Source organism: Cyprinodon tularosa, unplaced genomic scaffold (assembly GCF_016077235.1).
Source record: "Cyprinodon tularosa strain WSP-4 unplaced genomic scaffold, ASM1607723v1 ctg588, whole genome shotgun sequence".
In the NCBI taxonomy this organism is placed as follows: Eukaryota; Metazoa; Chordata; class Actinopteri; order Cyprinodontiformes; family Cyprinodontidae; genus Cyprinodon; species Cyprinodon tularosa.
Window position 1 is genome coordinate 190,788 of NW_024039327.1, and position 17,526 is coordinate 208,313.

Below are 17,526 nucleotides of genomic sequence, written 5' to 3' on the forward strand. Positions count from 1 at the left end.
TAGTTGGTTGGGAAGCAGGGGACATTCTCTCTCTTTATATATCAAATCTGTCACTGCCACTAAAGACAACCTATCCCACCCCACCAAGCTGCCAGCACAAGAAGGGCACCAAAACCCCTCCTGGTTGCGATATCAAACAATACTGCAGTTTAATTTCCAAAACCTTCAGGCGAATCATTAAATTGAAAGTGAAAAAATGTGCATGTTTAAAACAAATTTTTTTAATTTTTGGAAAAGAATACAGTAAGGGTCCTACAAGTCAAAGTAAAATAAATTCCCAACTCTGATCATCCCTGGGGTCTGCGTATCATAGGTTTCTTTCCTGCAGGGAGGCAAAGATTATTACAATATTCAGATTACCGAGCTGGGGAAATTAATTGGCCTAATTAACATACAAGTAAATGATGATACCGTTAACACATTTCATTAACTCAAACTGTCATTCTATGTTGCTGGTGCACTTGGTATTGCATTACAATGAATTTGATTCATTAAGTTATGCAAATGAAAGAAATGAGGAAACAGACGAGTCCGTCTTTTTGGTGCGCCATGGACCACTTTGTCTGAAGTATTTTGTTCCAGCACAGTAAAAAGCATGAAAATTACCAGACAAAGCCTTTTAGAAAAAAATCCTTTCAATTATGTTCTTAAACACCAAGTAAGCTAATATGTCTTTTTATTATTTAATAGCTAAGTCAGTAGTGAATATCTAATAAAGATTACAAAAAAGGAAAATAGCCTAATTATTCAAATGTTAAACTATAGATATAAAAAAAAAATGGCACATAGATTTCAGATTATTTTTGTATTCACTTTTTGATCACTTTCATGGCTCTGTGAGGTTTCCTCAAAGTCACGAGGCTCTGCTTTGTTCTCCCGACATTTCTGGGTGACATTAAGTCGCAGCTAATTGAGGGTCTGCTCCTGCTGGTGGCCTCTGTGACTCCCATCTTTATCCTGGCAGCCCTACAAGAAGAAGGTCAGGGGTCAAACATACCTCTCATCCTGCTCCCTAAGCTGTAGTGACATCTACTGGACTACTACCCCAGGGTGTAGGACACACAGGGAAACAAATCAACCCGTTCCTCATACGGGTCAAACTTTTGTCACTTCAGCCAATTTAATATCAAATAAACCACCGACAGCAGATGTTTGTATTCTGTTGTATTAAAAAAGACATCTGAAAACAAAGAGAAAAGCAAGGAGGACATTGACAGGTTAAAAGAAAATATTTGTATTGATGTTATATGCTGCCAAACTTTTTACAGAAGAGTGGAATAAAGAGAAACCTTCAGTATTTAGTAAATAACATTAAGATGCTGCATGTTTTATTCATCATGTTGGAGATAACTCCCAAGGAGACAAGAATGGCCCAAAAATAATTTAAAAAAAAGCCTAAATTCCCCACATCACCAATAAAGTCACTACTCAGTGTGCATGTGCATTTAATTTTACAGTTTGGGGTTCAGAAATGAGACAGGAGAGAATAAAACAAGGAATGTAAAGCATTTCAAATAAAATGACAAGAGGATAGAGAAGCTGTACATGATGGCAGGTATAAGATTTCCAACAAAACATCTAAAGAAAAGAGGATTAACAAAATTAAAGTGATAAAAACAGTGCTGCTTACAAGTACCACTTTCAACAATTACTTTTTGATATCGTAATAGGACCAATGAATAAACAGGTATAAAAGTAGCTTTGCAAAAAGTTTTTTTAAACAAGAACAGTTATATATAAAAAAGAAAAATCAGAACATATATTAACATGGCATTGTGACGGCTGCATAATCTTAAATATAAAGGGGAAAAGAAAAAAAAAAATATGGCCTGAGAAACTAGACGGGTGATTTACTCCACTTACAGCACTCAGTCAAGAGTCACCCTGAGTTTGGAGTCAAATTTGGCAAATACCTCCAAAGAAAATGGCTTTTTTTTTCGTTTACTATTACGACACGCATTTACTTTCTTTAAACTTTAAAAAAAGGGTATAAAAACGTGAATTAAACAGAAATAATCCATTTTAAATTTAGAAATCACAAACATGCATTCAATGTTAAAGAATAATTAAAAAAAAGAGACGATTGTTTTCCATTTTTTCACACTTGTAACATGATGCAGGTGTGAACAACTTTATGACTATACATAAAAAAAAAATATATATATATATATATCTGGATGAACAACTTTGGAAGCTGACTGCCAGAAAAGAAACAAAAAACAAAAGAAAAACCTTTGCATGGATTTCATAAATTCACTTCGGCTGCATAAAACTTGATGGTGGTTGGGCCTATACATCTCTTTCAAAGGACTTTAGATATAATAGTAAAAAGGAAAAAGGTGAGAATATATTTGCTTGCCTTAGCAATAATTTCTCCAGAAATACATATTTGAAAAATAAGTCAATTTAAACAAAGTGGCATTTTAACTACACAATATTGTACAAAATAAGGCATTTCTTTGTGTTTACTGCAATGTCTTTTTCCACTTTGTCTCCATTTGCTTGTTTTCCTTTGTAGAAACAAAAGATGAAAATGAACTATTTCTGTGGTAAAATATATATTTATTATATATATTTATATATATATAATCTATACTTTCCTTCAAAACTTGAATAAAAATGCAAGTTGGGGTATAGAGTATGAAAGGGGGAGGTTCATGAGAGCAGATTACTTCATCGCTTCACCGGCGGCAACTGTGGTGACGAGCTGGAGGGGGATCTCTGCGTTAGCCAGTATGTCCTGGGCGTTGTTCGAGCCCTGCTGGATGTTGGTGAGGATGAGGGTGGTTCCGCCCGCCGTGATGATGCTGTCAGAGGAGCCTGCTGAATCCATGGAGGCCACCACGGTGCCGACGGAGTTCACGCCCTTTTTGTTCTGATGGGTTTTAACGTGTTTCGCCAGGTGGTCGCTCCGCATGAATCGCTTGGAACATTCAGGGCAGACAAACTTCTTCTCTCCTGCAGAAAGAAAATAAAGTTTGATAGAATTTGTTGCTCAGTACATTAACTCCTGCAATGTTCTCTAACATCCTGTAAGATACAATGCTACTTGGAATAAATCAGTCAGAATAAAAAATAAAAATCTAAGAGCTGCTACATCCTGGTTACATAAGCGCCTACATCATTATCTATGACCATGTATACTCTACTTATATATTTCTAATAACACAGTGTTGGTAAATGTCTGTTATAAGCTGGGCGATAAACCAGATTTTTACAGTTCCCGTCGTTCACAATGATAACCGGTGACAATTTTCCCATGTCAGTAAAATAAATAAACTTAATTCTGCCATTTTTCCTGTGTGCGAAATGTGCTGGTATTTCCTTCTCCTTTAGGAGACAATGCATCATGCGGGGAATCACGTGACTCCACTGATCCAGTCAAAAGCGTCAGCAAAGAGAATGGCGGATGAGCCCAGTGAAGAAGCGTCTAACACAGCTGTAAATTAAATTATATCCGTTAATCCTGTGAGGGCGGGCAAAAGCAGAGATGAAGCTGAGCATGACAGATTTTAGCGCACAGCAGGCGGGAATTTGAGTGAGGGTGTGCGAGTTTAAACAATGCTCACCCTCGTAAACACGCTCAGTTTGGTGGCACCAAAATTACGCCATAGACGTAGACGAACATGGAATGCAAAGTTTGTCTGAAAACTGTTGGGCCTACCCAAAGTAACACATCCGACCATCAAACAATCATAGCCACACTATTGAGTTCAAAGATGTGCAAAATGCTCTGTAACCTTCGTGGAAATTTTTTTGCAAGAGAGGTAACATTTCTCTCCTTTTCATGTAATGTGATACATTTAATAAATAAACCATAAATAGATCTGTTGCATTTCCTGCATATGGCTTTATTTCCGATAGAGGAGCCAGTGGTTGGCACTGCTGCCTTGCAGCAAGAAGGTTCTGGGTTCGATTCCTGGCCATTCCTGGTCTTTCTGCATGGAGTTTGCATGGTCTCCCTGAGCATGCGTGGGTTCTCTCCGGGTACTCCTACTTCCTTCCACAGTCCAAGATCCTAGATTCTCCTTAGGTGTGAGTGTGTGCGTGAATGTCCTGTTTGTCTCTGTGTTGCCCTGCGATGGACTGGCGACCTGTCCAGGGTGTACCCTGCCTCTCGCCCATTGACTGCTGGAGCACCCCTTGCGACCCCAATTGGGAGAAGCGTGTCGGATAATGGATGGATGGAGCCGGAACATTTATCGTGCATTTATTGTTATCGAGTTAAAACTGCCCAATTCATTGTGATATTGATTTGAAGTCAGATCGGCCAGCCCTAATCTGTTTCCTTTGTTTGTACTGGGACAAAACTAAAAAGCCGAAGACAAAAAAAGAAATCAAATTTGACATTTTATAAACTCCTAGAAAACTTTTGGCAACTAAAATTGTGGGTAGCTAACTTTGTTTCAAGCACATGATGCTCGGTTAAACTCACCTGCTGCAATAACAGAGAGCAAAGTTAAAAATCACACCTTATCATTAGATAAAAAGCCAATGACTCAATATTCGCTTTATGGGTCTGCCATGCTAAGAATGGAGACCGGGAGGACTTTATAAACAACATCAAGGACAAACATCAACAGGATCAAAGTTACAAGCAGAAATCTCTAAGCTCTTTGGTCCACAGTTACTGAGAACTTTACAACCCATGAGACTACAGCTAAGTTCCCTGGACGGGGGCCGAAGACAAAAACTAACGAAAGCTTCAAATGCAGAACAGTCTAAATGGTTGACAAACAATCTCAATGCTGAGGTTGCTTGTCAATGCATAGTGTCCTGTAGACTCATGGTACATTGGTGTCAGCGTGATCTATTGGCCCAACGTTTGAATGAGAGGAAACGTTATGACAGGAGACACAGGAGGACCCCACTGCTAACAGACATAAAAGAGCTAGACCGCACTTTCCCCACAATCTATGACAGTGAACCAAAATCTTTCAGAGAAAACATCCTGCGGATAGATGAGACTAAGAGTCTAACAAGACGGAGGTTCAAGGATCGTTTGTTTTTAGCCTCTCACAGTGGGTGCCTTGATTTTCAGAAAGCAAGGTTTTTGTTCTAGGCAACCTGTTTTCCTCCATACATAACAAGGAATGAAATGTATATATATATATATTTTTTTTTACCAAACTTTGTGTAATTGCACTAAGTTTCTGGGGAAAATATTCATTTTAACAAAGATTTCAGGAGTGCCAACCATTTTGATAATTTTTTCCAAGACTACGGTTTTTAAGCATTAGTATAAAAGGTCTTTGGAACTTTCTACATTTTCATGAACCATTTCTCACTCAGGTGGTTAGAAAAGAAAAATTAAAAGCAAAAAAAAAAAAAAGAAAAAAAAAAGGTTAATTTTAAATACATGAAAAGATGGGAGAGAAAAAAGCTGTGACCGGTATCTAAAATCATTAATCTTAGATCGATTCAAATGGAACAATGTAGATTCTAATGTATGTAACTGCAAGTTTAAACACTAACATAACACCCATAGCTCATCAATGTTTATGCCCCTCTAAAGATCTAGACAGCCTTTATTAGTTAAAACTAATAAACAATGCATTTTTTTATGTCTTTCTCTAGTATCTAATCCAATACTGCCATTTTATCAGCAGTGGGACAATGATGTAATGTTGTTTTTTAATGACTCAGTTTACCAGGCTCAAATTAACACATTTGAACAATTTTTATGGATGTTTTTCAATAAAAAGAGGGGCACCTGTGTGTGTTCTCCTGTGCCTCTGCAGCTCATCACTGCGTGTGAACCTCTTCCCGCAGAACACCCAGCTGCAGACGAAAGGTCGCTCCCCAGAATGCCAGCGCAGGTGTGCTCGCAGGTGGGATGTTTTCCCGTACACCTTCCCACAGCCTGCGATGTGGCAGATGTGCTGCTTCTTTTTTCCTGTGTTTGATCCTCTGCAAAACACAGAAATAGGAGTTTTAATCCCATCCGGGTCTGAAAACGACTGGAAGCACCAACCGGGCTTTCTCACCTCCCGCCTGACTCTTTGCAGTTAGGGCAAGTACAAGCTACTCTGCGCAACCTCTTGCCCTCCTGACCGAGCGGATCCTCTTCATCTCCCAGCCTGCCAGCGAGGTGAGACAGATCGTTGGTGTTCAGGGTGGAGTCTGTGCCCAGCCAGTCTCCAGAGTCTGGTTCTTCCTTGATTCGAATATCTGGAAATTATAAGGAAAGGATCTTATTGACAAAAAACACTGCAGCAGCTTAACTTACACCTTACTGACTGAAGGTCTGATAGTCCATGTCTGTGTAGGCTATCTGTTTATGAGACAAAAGGAGCTTGCCTCACCTGTTGATTGGAAATTGTAAAGGAAACATAAAGCTATTGAAATTATTACTTGTGAAGATAAAATAAAACCTGACAATTTTTTAAACCAGCTGTTTGTAGGGTTATTACTTTTACACTTTTTGTTTCATGAGGAAATGAATAAATATTGATAATTAGTAATGGAAATGAGACACTGCAGTTATTGTTATTCCTAGGTATAACTTATCACCTCTACTGTGAATTATTCAACAAGTCTTTTTTTCTTCTTCATTGTTGCTGTAATCGCTTTCCAGTTTACTAGGAGGGTCTACCAGAGTTTTATGTAAAAAATGTCTGGTATTTTAGAAACTCATAATGCCATGACCTCCAAAAGAAGATCCTCCCAGGACCTCAGAGAGAAAACCAGGCCAAAAGCATCATCATATGAGTTACATATGACATCATATGTATATATGTACATCCTTAGACAGGTTAGCTCTCTGAAACATGAGAAACCAGCTGTACAACAGGAGAGTCCGGAATGCAGCTAAAAACAATTAATTAAAATGAATATTTAATAAATATGGCAGAGGTTAGGAGCGACACTATGCTGTATAGAGGAAGAATAAGAGGGAGGAGGAAAAAGAGGAAAAGGAAACAAAGGAAAGGAAGTCAATTTGTAATCCAGTTTTTCTCCAAAATCGGTGGGTAGACTAGGATGAGTGTCAACCTGTTTGACTAAAAGTCCACAGTAAAATTAGACAGCTAGCTTAGCTAACGACTATTGTTAGCCAAAATTAAACAAACACTTAATCAGTAAAAGATGCAATTTATTGATATATTTAACTTCTCCGTGTCACTTTTACTACGCTTAATTCAACTCATCATCATCATCAAATGTATTTATAAAACCACAGCAACCAAAGCTGAAACAAAGTGCTGCACATCAATGATAACAAAACAACAAAGAAAAAGCTTACAATCGGTTAATAAGCTAAACAAATAAGAACAACGTAAGTAGAATTAAAAATAAAATATGACAGAGCAATACATAGATAAAATAATAAAAAGGGTAAAAGAGAAATTAAAAGATAGATTTTACTTTTAATTTAAAAATTAAATTAAAAGTAAAATAAAGTTAGTTGGATTGAAAATCGATGTGTAAAGATACATTTTTATGGGTTTTAAAAAGTATTAACTCTTATTGATACAACAGAGAAGTCGGAGTCAGTCAGCAGTGACTCCTCCTCCCTGTAACGCTGATGAAAGGACAGTTAGCGACGTTACAGCGAATCCATGGGGATTCATTCGCCTCCTTTATTCTTTTCACCATTAGAAAAAGTAAAGGGAAATATTCTGACATCATTTCAAGCACACCATTTCCGAACATAATGATCATTATGAAATAACGATGAATAAAATAAAGGCAACTGTTTGGACTGATGTTAGGTCAGTTGGAACCATGTAAGTAGTCGACCTCAGCTTGCATTATACAATATTAAAATAAGATAGTTTGATGTTTAGTCTGCTTTTGCTTGACAGAATTTTACGGTTTTCCAAGAGTTTTTTGCCTTTATCTTGTTCAAAAACAGTTTTGAGTACTTAAACAGCTGTTAAATCGTATGTATTTTTATTGAAATGTTATACGTAATCAATCTCAGATTTATTAATGGAGCAATCTGTAGGGGTTTTTGTTTTTTTCCTGTGTAAAATATTGATAACAGAATTGTTAATTCTGAATAATCAAAGTGCAAAAATAAACAGGGAATGTAAAATATCGCCTTTAGCAAACTATTCTGTCTTTTATTCTTGCATATCACAATGATTTACATACTGCTTGTACAATTCACTAGCCGTGGTATTATTGCGCTATTACTAGTGCTGAACTATAGGAAGCAAAACAATGTTTTGATGGCCTTATAAGGATGCCACAATCCTGAAGAATGATTGAACTTCAATGATTAAAAAGATACTTTGATGAGGGTTATGACACTTTTTTCTCTAGGCGTTGAAAGTGGAAATCTGCATTAACTTAAAAAAAAAATAATTCAGCATTAGTTTATTGCTTTTTACTGTTGAATTTGAATGCAAACTCCCTAATACAAAAACTTTCAACCCGTGATTAAGTTTAAATGTTGTGCTAGCAAACAAAATTTAAAATTAACATAAAATATGACCTGCAGAGGAGATTACTGAAATAAAAAAGTCCTGCTCCCTTACTGAACCATTAAGCAGAGTTTCCTACTTGTTGATGTTTTATAAGTTCCTGGTTAGTCTAGAGAAAATGGCAGGTAGAAAAGGTGCCCCAGAAAAATTACCTGGTTCAGACCTATACTAAACTGAACAGCTGCCGGGAACATTTATAAAGTGGATTCTTGAGAGGGACACACCAAGAATCCTCAGAGAGCTCCCAAAGCTCCTTTTAAAAAGCTTTAAGTATTGCTCTGCTTTAAGGTAAAACATAAGTTTGCAAAGGTCTTAAGTGGGTTTCATGCAACAGTAGTTCTGTATAAAAAAAAGGTCAAGCAGCAGAAGTTATAATAAAAAAAAAAAAAAAAAAAGAATCTTGTTATCATTACTTTCAAGATTCTTTGGGAAACTCCTAATCCAGCGATATTTGAGAATTTTAGGACTGAAATGAATGAATGAAATAACCAAAATAACTCCAGTTATCCTATGTACAGGGTTTATACATGAATGAGTAACTCTTATTTAATGCTTTTAGAAATAATCTTAATGCCATCAACAAGTACCCATGAGTTTATATATATATATATATATATATATGTACACGGCAAAATGTACACGGCAAAATCAGTGGTCATCTTCACCGTGGACAGGCTGCAGCCCTGTCCCGAGTTCCTTGTTTTCCCGCCACTTTGGTTCAAATTTGCATTTTACCCCATTTTCTAGCCTTTTCTCCGCCTCAAGATGCTTTTGCGAAGTATTTTAATGCCACGATTATCAAATTTAATGAATTTTAATGTCAATTAAGGCCTTAATTTAAAAAATAATAATTTAATGACTTTTAATGATTTTTAATGATCCGCGGAAACCCTGTATGTAATGCCATTTGTATGGCAAAAAAAGAAAAACAATGGTTTTAATGGATGAACTCTACATCCACTATAAACTTTCTAAATAAACTAAAACTTCAACTTTAGTTTGTCCAAAACAACATTTCAATATTTTATTTTGAAGATTAAAAAAGGGCAACTGTTTATTCAAATTTGTCATTGTTTCAAAGACCTGACTGCAGACGTTTTGTCACACTTGAGAAACACAGGTGTAATTAAAACCATCAGGAACTAATGTTCAGCTCTAAGTGCCCTCAGACGCCATGACAGCATGACAGGGACTTTCCATGCACAGTGGTGGGACCTGAAAACCAAAGAAAACTAAATGATCTTTGGCCATTATTTCTTGTATGTGGGCTTCAACTCATGTCATGTGACATTTTCACTTGTCTTTAAAAATCGTTTTTTCTCTCACATTGAGGTGAACAAAAAAGAAAAATGTGCTGGTCAAAAACTAAACTTGCCAACAGGTAGAAAACATTCCTGCAAAGGTAAACTGATTATGTATCAACAATAAATAAATTATAGCAATTTTTTTAGACTCCAGACAGATTTTATAAAAAAAAAAAAAAAAAAAAACTAGAGATGTTATTTATTTGAAACAAAATAAGATATAAAGCTTTTGCACATAAATGATTGATAGTGTAGTGTTCACATGAAAACCCTAAAATGAAATCCCCCAAGAACTGTCACAGGTTAGCAAAGGCGACAACTCTCACTACACTTAAGATATACAGGCGTTTAATTACACTGCTGTCAAATCAATACTTTCAATAAACACGGACAAAAATAATTGATTAAATACCCTCTAGATATTTGGAGTGGTTTTTAACAAAATGCGATTTAGCACAGAAAATTAGCCTTTGTTGTTTTGTTCTTTATGTACAGTAGCACTTCACATTGGCGGCTGCCAGTTTCAGTTATTAATTTATACTAAACCCATATCCTCTACCAAGGGTTGCAGGTCTTTCAATAACTCAAAACACTTTATAACTAAAAATAACTATCTAAATGTCTTAGATTGTGTTCTATTAATGTTATAATAATAAACATAACTTATTAGTTATTTGCTCAGAGAATAACAGCTGCTCTCATCTTTTTAAATAAAACTTTTCTAAAAGAATAAAACAACACTGTAATAGTGTTGATTTTTTTTACTTTAAGTTATAATACTATGGAGACGTCTTCACAATTATAATTATATATTTTTGGATTGAAAAAAAAAATACTCACACTATACTGTGTATATGGACATAATCAAAATAAAACGGCCCAATGTGTCACATAAACATTTGGTTGTTTTTTCTAAAAACAGCCAGCCAGAGCGAGTGGCCACCCAATACAAAAAGGCGTCACATTGAAGGCTGCCCCACGTACACACTCAGAATCAGCTTCCTCTTTCAGAATAACTTGATCATGTCAAGCGTTTAATGCACGCCTTTTAAGGGGGACTACTTCCACATTCTGATCCTGCCGAATCCAATCGAAATATTCCGACGTTTTTAATCGAATCAGCTGTAAACATAACTGCAGAATATTAATCTTACTGGAAACACAAGAAGACCAAAATCAGAAAAGAACCTTGTTATTTTAGTTGTCTTTCTTCACATTTACAGAGTGTAGAGCATCCCCCTCAGGTTGCAAGGATACTGTACATCTTCAAGTGGTAAACTGTGGTATGAATATGCTGCTGCATTGGCTAAGAATATCTAGAAACCACAGAATTATTAACCTAATATTTGATTTGTGTAGGAAAAATGTGAGAGCCTTCTTCCAGCCAGCTGACCAGCAGTACCAAAAAAGCTTTCATCACGAAGATCTTAAAACCATAAGAATGGAAAAAAACCCAAAACTAAATTTAAACAATAGAAAATCTTCACTCTTAAAACCTAGACACTCATAACTGACGTAATAGAAATTATGATTCAAAATAATGTGTACTAATAAGGCTAAAAATGTTATTTCTCTATAAACTGTGGTAAAAAAAAAAAAAAGTGAAAGCAGCCCTGTTGAGAGAAAAGTTCTGAGACACTTATAACAGGGTTTAAGTTTTGTCTTTTTTTAATGTATTAAATTTATACTATAATAAAAAGATCAGATTTACCTCCTGTGGTTTCTGTGTCTCCTCCTTCCTGTGGGGCAACTGAGTTGACGGTCACAGTCTGAAGATTTGGGATCTGACCTGCACTGATGCTGCCCAGAGAGAGGGTCTGGACTGGTGCCAGGGTTATCTGCTGGGGGGGTGTGGTGGGCAGCTGCAGGTTCTGAAGATTCTGCACTCCTTGTACCTGAAAGGTCTGCCATTGAATCTGACCCGAAGGAGTGACCGTCTGAGCTTGTATGATGAAGGTTCCTGGGTTGATGAGTTGAACGTTTTGCAGGTTCTGTCCTCCGGAAGTGACAGATTGGACCACTTGGCCGTTGGCGGTCTGAAGGGGCACCTGCTGCAGCTGGATGATGGACTGACCCGAGGAAACCTGGACGTTCTGATCCTGATTTTGTTGGAGGAAGCTTTCTTGCAGAGCAGCACCTGAGTCTGCTTGTCCTGTTGCCACCGGCTGTAAAGAAGGGTCTTGCGTCTGCAGACTGGTTTCATTTGCTGGAACGTGTAATTGAGAGGAAGACGTTGGCACAAATATCTCCGTATTTGCATTTGAGTTATGTCCAGTTAGTGTCTGTGAGAGGTGATCGTCTGTCTTGTTCAAACTCTCAGTGTTTTCTCCAGGCTGATTCGCCATTATCAGCTGACCATCAGCAGTGACCCCCGTCGCTATAGTCTGAGCACCCGACAGGCCAAGGGAGTCCAAGTCAACACTATTAATAGGAACAAAAGTAATGTTCCCAGGCAGGCCCACAGGCACATTGGTAACAACCTGGCCCTGGTTGTTAAAAGTGGAACCGCCAAAGGAAACCCCTTGAATCTGCTGGACACTGCCAGTCTGTGAAATGAGGTTTTGGTTGTTAAGGATGTTTGCAGATGATGCCACGTTGAGACTCTGGCTCCCATCAGGCAAGATCTGAATCTGCCCTGTGCCATCCTGAGTCAGAGTTGGCCCTTCTACACCAGACGTGGAGAAGCTCAGCTGTCCGTCTGCTGTCTGAATCTGAGGAATCACTTGGTACTGAATGTTAGGCACTGAATTGGCAGAAGAGGCGTCTGTGCCAGACGTCACAAAAATCGGCTGACTCTGTAAGCTTTGGAGAGGAAGAACATACTGTCCATTTGATGTCAATATTCCTTGGCTCTGGATCTGTATCATTCCAGACTCATCCTTTGCTGCTGTTGTGGGGGTTAGCACTTCCCATTTCTCAGTCCCTGTAAGCTGAGAAGATGGCTCCGATGCCTGAGGGAAATAAAAAGAAGAAACTTAATAGTAAGGACAGTTGTTTTTTTCCCACACTATTAAGAAAAAAAGGAAAAAAAAGCAGTAGGAAATTGAAGAACAAATTAAAATAGAAAGAACTCTTTAGCGACAATCAAATCTATTCGACTTTGATCTTGATTGCATGCTTTAATCTACTCTAGAGACTCTAGTCTTGAGTTGGATTGTGTAAAGAGGATTTTTTTGAGTAGATACACTTTACCTTTGCCACAAGTCAAGAAGAACAAAATGATTCACTAGGGAGGAAAAACAAAAGCAAGTCTAGCTCTGGTGAAGTCATCACTTCACACATGGTTGCAACATGGCTCCCATTTAGAAAAGTTTCTACATATTTACAGCGTTACATTTACAGACATGCCAAATTACTTCTTGGATGAGAACATTTACTGTAAATACACAGCTCCAACTAGGGCCTTACAAAATTAAGACTATTTCCTATTAAATAAAGGTTAAATAAAATAAAATAAATAAAAAATTTCCAATTTGATATTAGTTTTGAATATTGAGATGATTACATAGTTTTTGTTTTTTTTTAACTATCCTTTTACTCACTACTGCTTATTGATCACCAAAATCTATAACAGGAGGAGAAATCTAGGGCAGTGAGGATCCATTCAATTGGTTATATAAACTCCCTGGATACTTTATTAAGAACAAATTCCCCAAGGAAGCATAACCAACAAAGTTTAAGATGACATCAAGCATTATCCGCAGATTGGACAGAAATGATGAGACTCTTGTTCCATTGTGACTGAGGAGGCATTGTGCTACAGCAAACCTTTGATGTTTTGAGTTTGAGGTTATTTGAATACTGCCAGGTAATGAATTATGCTTCCGAAAGTAGCAATTAGAATATGTGTACAGTGCGATAATGAAAGCTATAATTCTAAAGTGGGCCATTTTGTGGAACAACAATATTTAACTGCTTTTCAGGGGCTAGATGTATGCTGAGAAAATGTACCCCACACCGTTACATCATTACACCACCAACACCATCATGAATGATTGAATTGCGATAGGCTGGACCGTGATTCTGCTCTGTCTTATGCAATTTCTTTACATTGGTACTGCTGTGTGTTAAGCTATACATTGTTATGTTCAATTAGTTGGTCAATTCTCCCCTGACAGCAACTAGTTAGGGTTTTAACTCAACAATGAGAAATTCTGACTTAAATATTTTCTGATCATACCACTTAACAGACAAAACAGCAGTCTTGTTTAAATTTGTTCAAGCAGCAAATGCAGTTTTGTGTTTACTCACAGGGCGTTTTATGTTCATAAATCTGGCTGTATGCATAATCTCAAGATTTCCCTCGTGTGAATACTCAATCTCTTCAGTCCAGCAGTGAGTTGATGGACCCCAGAAGGGAGTGAAAAGTGGGAAGGGAGCATTTTCTAATCTACTGTAATACTTATTAAACATGGAAATGTTGATCAACTTCTTAAGTTTTAAACGTACCGTTTGTTAGTGTGGCTGATGGTAACGTAGGTTAATGTGGAGCCAAACTGAAGTTAACCAAAGTGTAGAAAAGTAGGAACCTGTGGCAAACTAACCAGCTGCTGTAGTGACTAAAGATTTCTTTTGCAAACTTAGTAGAAAGTCAGAAATGTTTACATTATTACAGTTGCTGAACACATTTGCACGAACTAGACCCTTGTTTACACCATAAAAATATATCTTTGATGCACCAGATCCATAACAGAAATTTAAACTTAACCTAACCGTTATCTTTTGGATAATTATTGATATTGATCAATAAGCATTTTTATTTTAATCGATATGTTTCTTTTCTATATTGTCCAGCCCTGGGACAGTGTATCATTTTTTCACTTGTTTCCAAAATTGAAACAATATCCAAAATTTGACAGGGTCAAATCATGACTAGCCAACAAATAAATAAATAAGTATTTTTGTTAAATGCACAGGAAGCAGAGCAGCAATCATTGCCAAAAAGCTGCATCCACTGTCAACCAAAATGCAAATTCTGTGCCACACATCATGTCCAACCTGTACACAGTGCTCTTAAAACTGAACAGATTAAACTAGGAATAGTAAATGCAGCCACAACAAAGATAAGGCAGTAAAAGGTATTCTCAGAGAGCTTTTTGTAAATTTTGCCAAAGTTATTTTTCCATTTCATAAGGAAGGGAGCACGATAGGCTGCCCACATCAGCATCCTCATCGTTTTACATTTCATTTTTAAAGCTCAGAGAAGATTGCAATTTCACTGGATCAGTTTTCTGTTCTTCTGGGCTTCTACCACAGGTAAAGTACACTGTTTACTGTATGTCCCAGTTTGTTCTGCTTGCTATATATGTGCTATACACTGCTATACACTGTGTGTGCGCTACCACACGAGGCAACCATGGCTGGTTTACAATGAATTTCAGTGATTTTACTTTGCATTTTCCCAAAAGCGTGTTTTACTTGGCTAACATGGCTGTGTCCCTACGTCTGCTCTAACCCCTAAATCGCTATATAGAGCTGGGACTATATAGTGGACTTTATAGTGAGCTCAGTTAACTGATTGTTCGGACAGATGATCACTACTTTTTCTACCGCGACGCTGTCTTCAAACATCTTTGTTAGTTGTTGCAGCTACGACAAATCACATGATGATTTGAATTAGAGCTCTCACAAAGCAATCTGGGATATTTCTGCTCATCTAATGGCCATCCATGATCATTACTTTCAAAGGGCATTGTGGGAAATTTCAAGTCCACTACTTTTCCTCCACTAGACGTTCAGACACTAGTCTAAAATGGTGTAACGACTATATAGTGCCCTATATAGTAATTAGGGTGGATGTTCGGACACAGGCAAGGTCTCTCTTCTTGTGTACCTAAAGGCACCGCCCCCACATTGCTAGACAGAAGACCAGGAATCTATTTAATCATGTGCAGTCAAACCAGCCCCATGCAATTATACCAGATGTGTGTGTCATGATCACATACAATACCATTTTCTGTCCGATTGGATACTAAATCTTGTCTGTTATATTTTGGGATTAACAAACATAATCATTTAGAATCCGTTTACCCAAGTAAACGATTATTCGTCTTCTAAATTAGTGGAAAATAAAAATATATTAATCCAATAAAAATAGTTTCAGTTCTTCTTGCAACCAGTTGCAGAAGTCAAAGCTGAATTTTCTCTTAACTGATAACAATATGCAGCTGTTTGGTAATAGGGCAGCACAATATCAGAAAAAAAAACAAGTACATAGTAGAAATTTCTGATTGTGATGATTGCAATTAAGCCAAATCTTCTACAATATACTTTCTTTTTTATTACAGGCATAGCCAGTGTGAATACATTTTCATTGAACTATAGCAACACATACAATTAATATTGCATTCAATTGATTTTTTGTGCACATTTGCATTGCAAAGGTGACAGTGATTGTATGCATTGTGCAGCTCTACATTGTATAAGCATATATAGGTAAATGCCCACCACCAGGTTTGAAGAGCGACTCACTCCAGCTAACAATTAACCAGATTGTAGCAGAGGTGCTGACTTACCACATCAGCTGCAGCACCTCTGTTCACCTCTGAGGATGGCGACTCAACCTGAGTGCAGGTCGTTGCTAGCAGGTCGAGGGGTGATGGCTGAGCGTCCTACCCCACAGTGGGGCAGTTTAAAGGGAAGAAAGTGGGTGGCCATTAGTCAGGGCCACACAGACAGATCGACTCATTGCTTAAGAATGAAAAGGACTTCAGCGTCCTGATATTGAGCCCCTCAGGCAGCACCTGAGTCAAATCCAGAACAGGGTTGAGCCTTAGGGGAGTTTTCAATCCATCCCGGTAATAAAAGAGGCGGGATTCATAAGGAGTGTTGCCTGAGAGGTTCAAATGAGGGTATGAGAGCCCCCCTAACTTCCAAGTTTGAAATGCCCGAACTTCAGTGTTCGTCGCGTAGATGACAAGACCGCATCAGCGCCTTTAGACACTCCTAAAAACAAGGGTGAACCCTTACCTGATTGGCACTGCCTTCATCCTGCTGGATAAAACTGTCCTGACCGCCGTCCATTTCATCTGGTTTCAGTGGCTGTTCTGGAGCTGCGAGGAGAAAATAAGCAGGAGGTTAGCTCAGTAAAACAGCAGATGATGCTAATGTTAGCTACACATACCTGCCAATTACACACACGCGTTAAAGTTTCAGCGAACAAATAATCACAAACACCAAGACATTAATCGGCATTGGGCAGTAGTATTACTGAAAAAAGACTTAACTGTTCAGGTACACTGCGATAATTAGCTGTATCACAGACGAGCATCTGTGCTAGCCCGAGTTGGCTAGTTAGCTTCCGTAGGGTGAAGAATAATAAAGGAAAAAAAACATACCAGTCATTGCGTGACTTCTCTTTAAACGGAAAGTCCTAATAATCAGAAGCAACGGGGCATGATGAGCTGATTAAACTGATTGCATACGCGCAGAAATAGGTGATAACTGACTGATTTATTTCTGTTTTGATTGACGGGCGGCTTTTACACAAAGGGTGGGGCCTCCACTGTTGACTGCGCCACATACAAGAAATCCCACCGCTCAGCTGAAAGCTGATTGGCTGTTCTTTAGCTCTGGCCTGCTGCCATTTGTCGGTCCTGATGCCAATCACTCTTTGTTAGATTCTTACGTTTCAAGTTGAAGTGTGGGTGGCAGAGAAGAAGGTAGTTACATTGTTTACCTTTAGTTATGTTGTTCTTACCACTGAGTCACAAAGAAGCCCGCGGGCTTATATTTTTACAATTAATAAAGCTTAGCTGCGAATTTATTATGCAATTCTACTGCATATTCCTTTA

The 17,526-nt window shown here is 37.8% G+C and overlaps 1 protein-coding gene across 4 annotated transcripts; it reads right to left on the reverse strand.

Annotated features, from left to right (window-relative positions):
* Nucleotides 1-1,895: 1,895 nt before the first annotated feature.
* On the reverse strand, nucleotides 1,896-17,241 carry sp3a (sp3a transcription factor). 4 transcript variants are annotated; one of them, XM_038306652.1, is made up of 7 exons: nucleotides 17,071-17,241; nucleotides 16,703-16,785; nucleotides 16,249-16,344; nucleotides 11,445-12,684; nucleotides 5,988-6,171; nucleotides 5,714-5,910; nucleotides 1,896-2,958 (listed from the first exon to the last, which is right to left on the reverse strand). In XM_038306652.1, exons 1-7 carry the CDS (start codon nucleotides 17,075-17,077, stop codon nucleotides 2,669-2,671), a joined length of 2,097 nt encoding a protein of 698 aa, XP_038162580.1. In that variant the 5' UTR covers nucleotides 17,078-17,241; the 3' UTR covers nucleotides 1,896-2,668. The 4 variants fall into 4 exon arrangements, with proteins under 4 accessions (XP_038162580.1, XP_038162581.1, XP_038162582.1 ...); XM_038306653.1 differs by having other exon boundaries at nucleotides 16,960-17,241; XM_038306654.1 differs by lacking the exon at nucleotides 16,249-16,344.
* Between the last annotated feature and the right edge of the window lie 285 nt (nucleotides 17,242-17,526).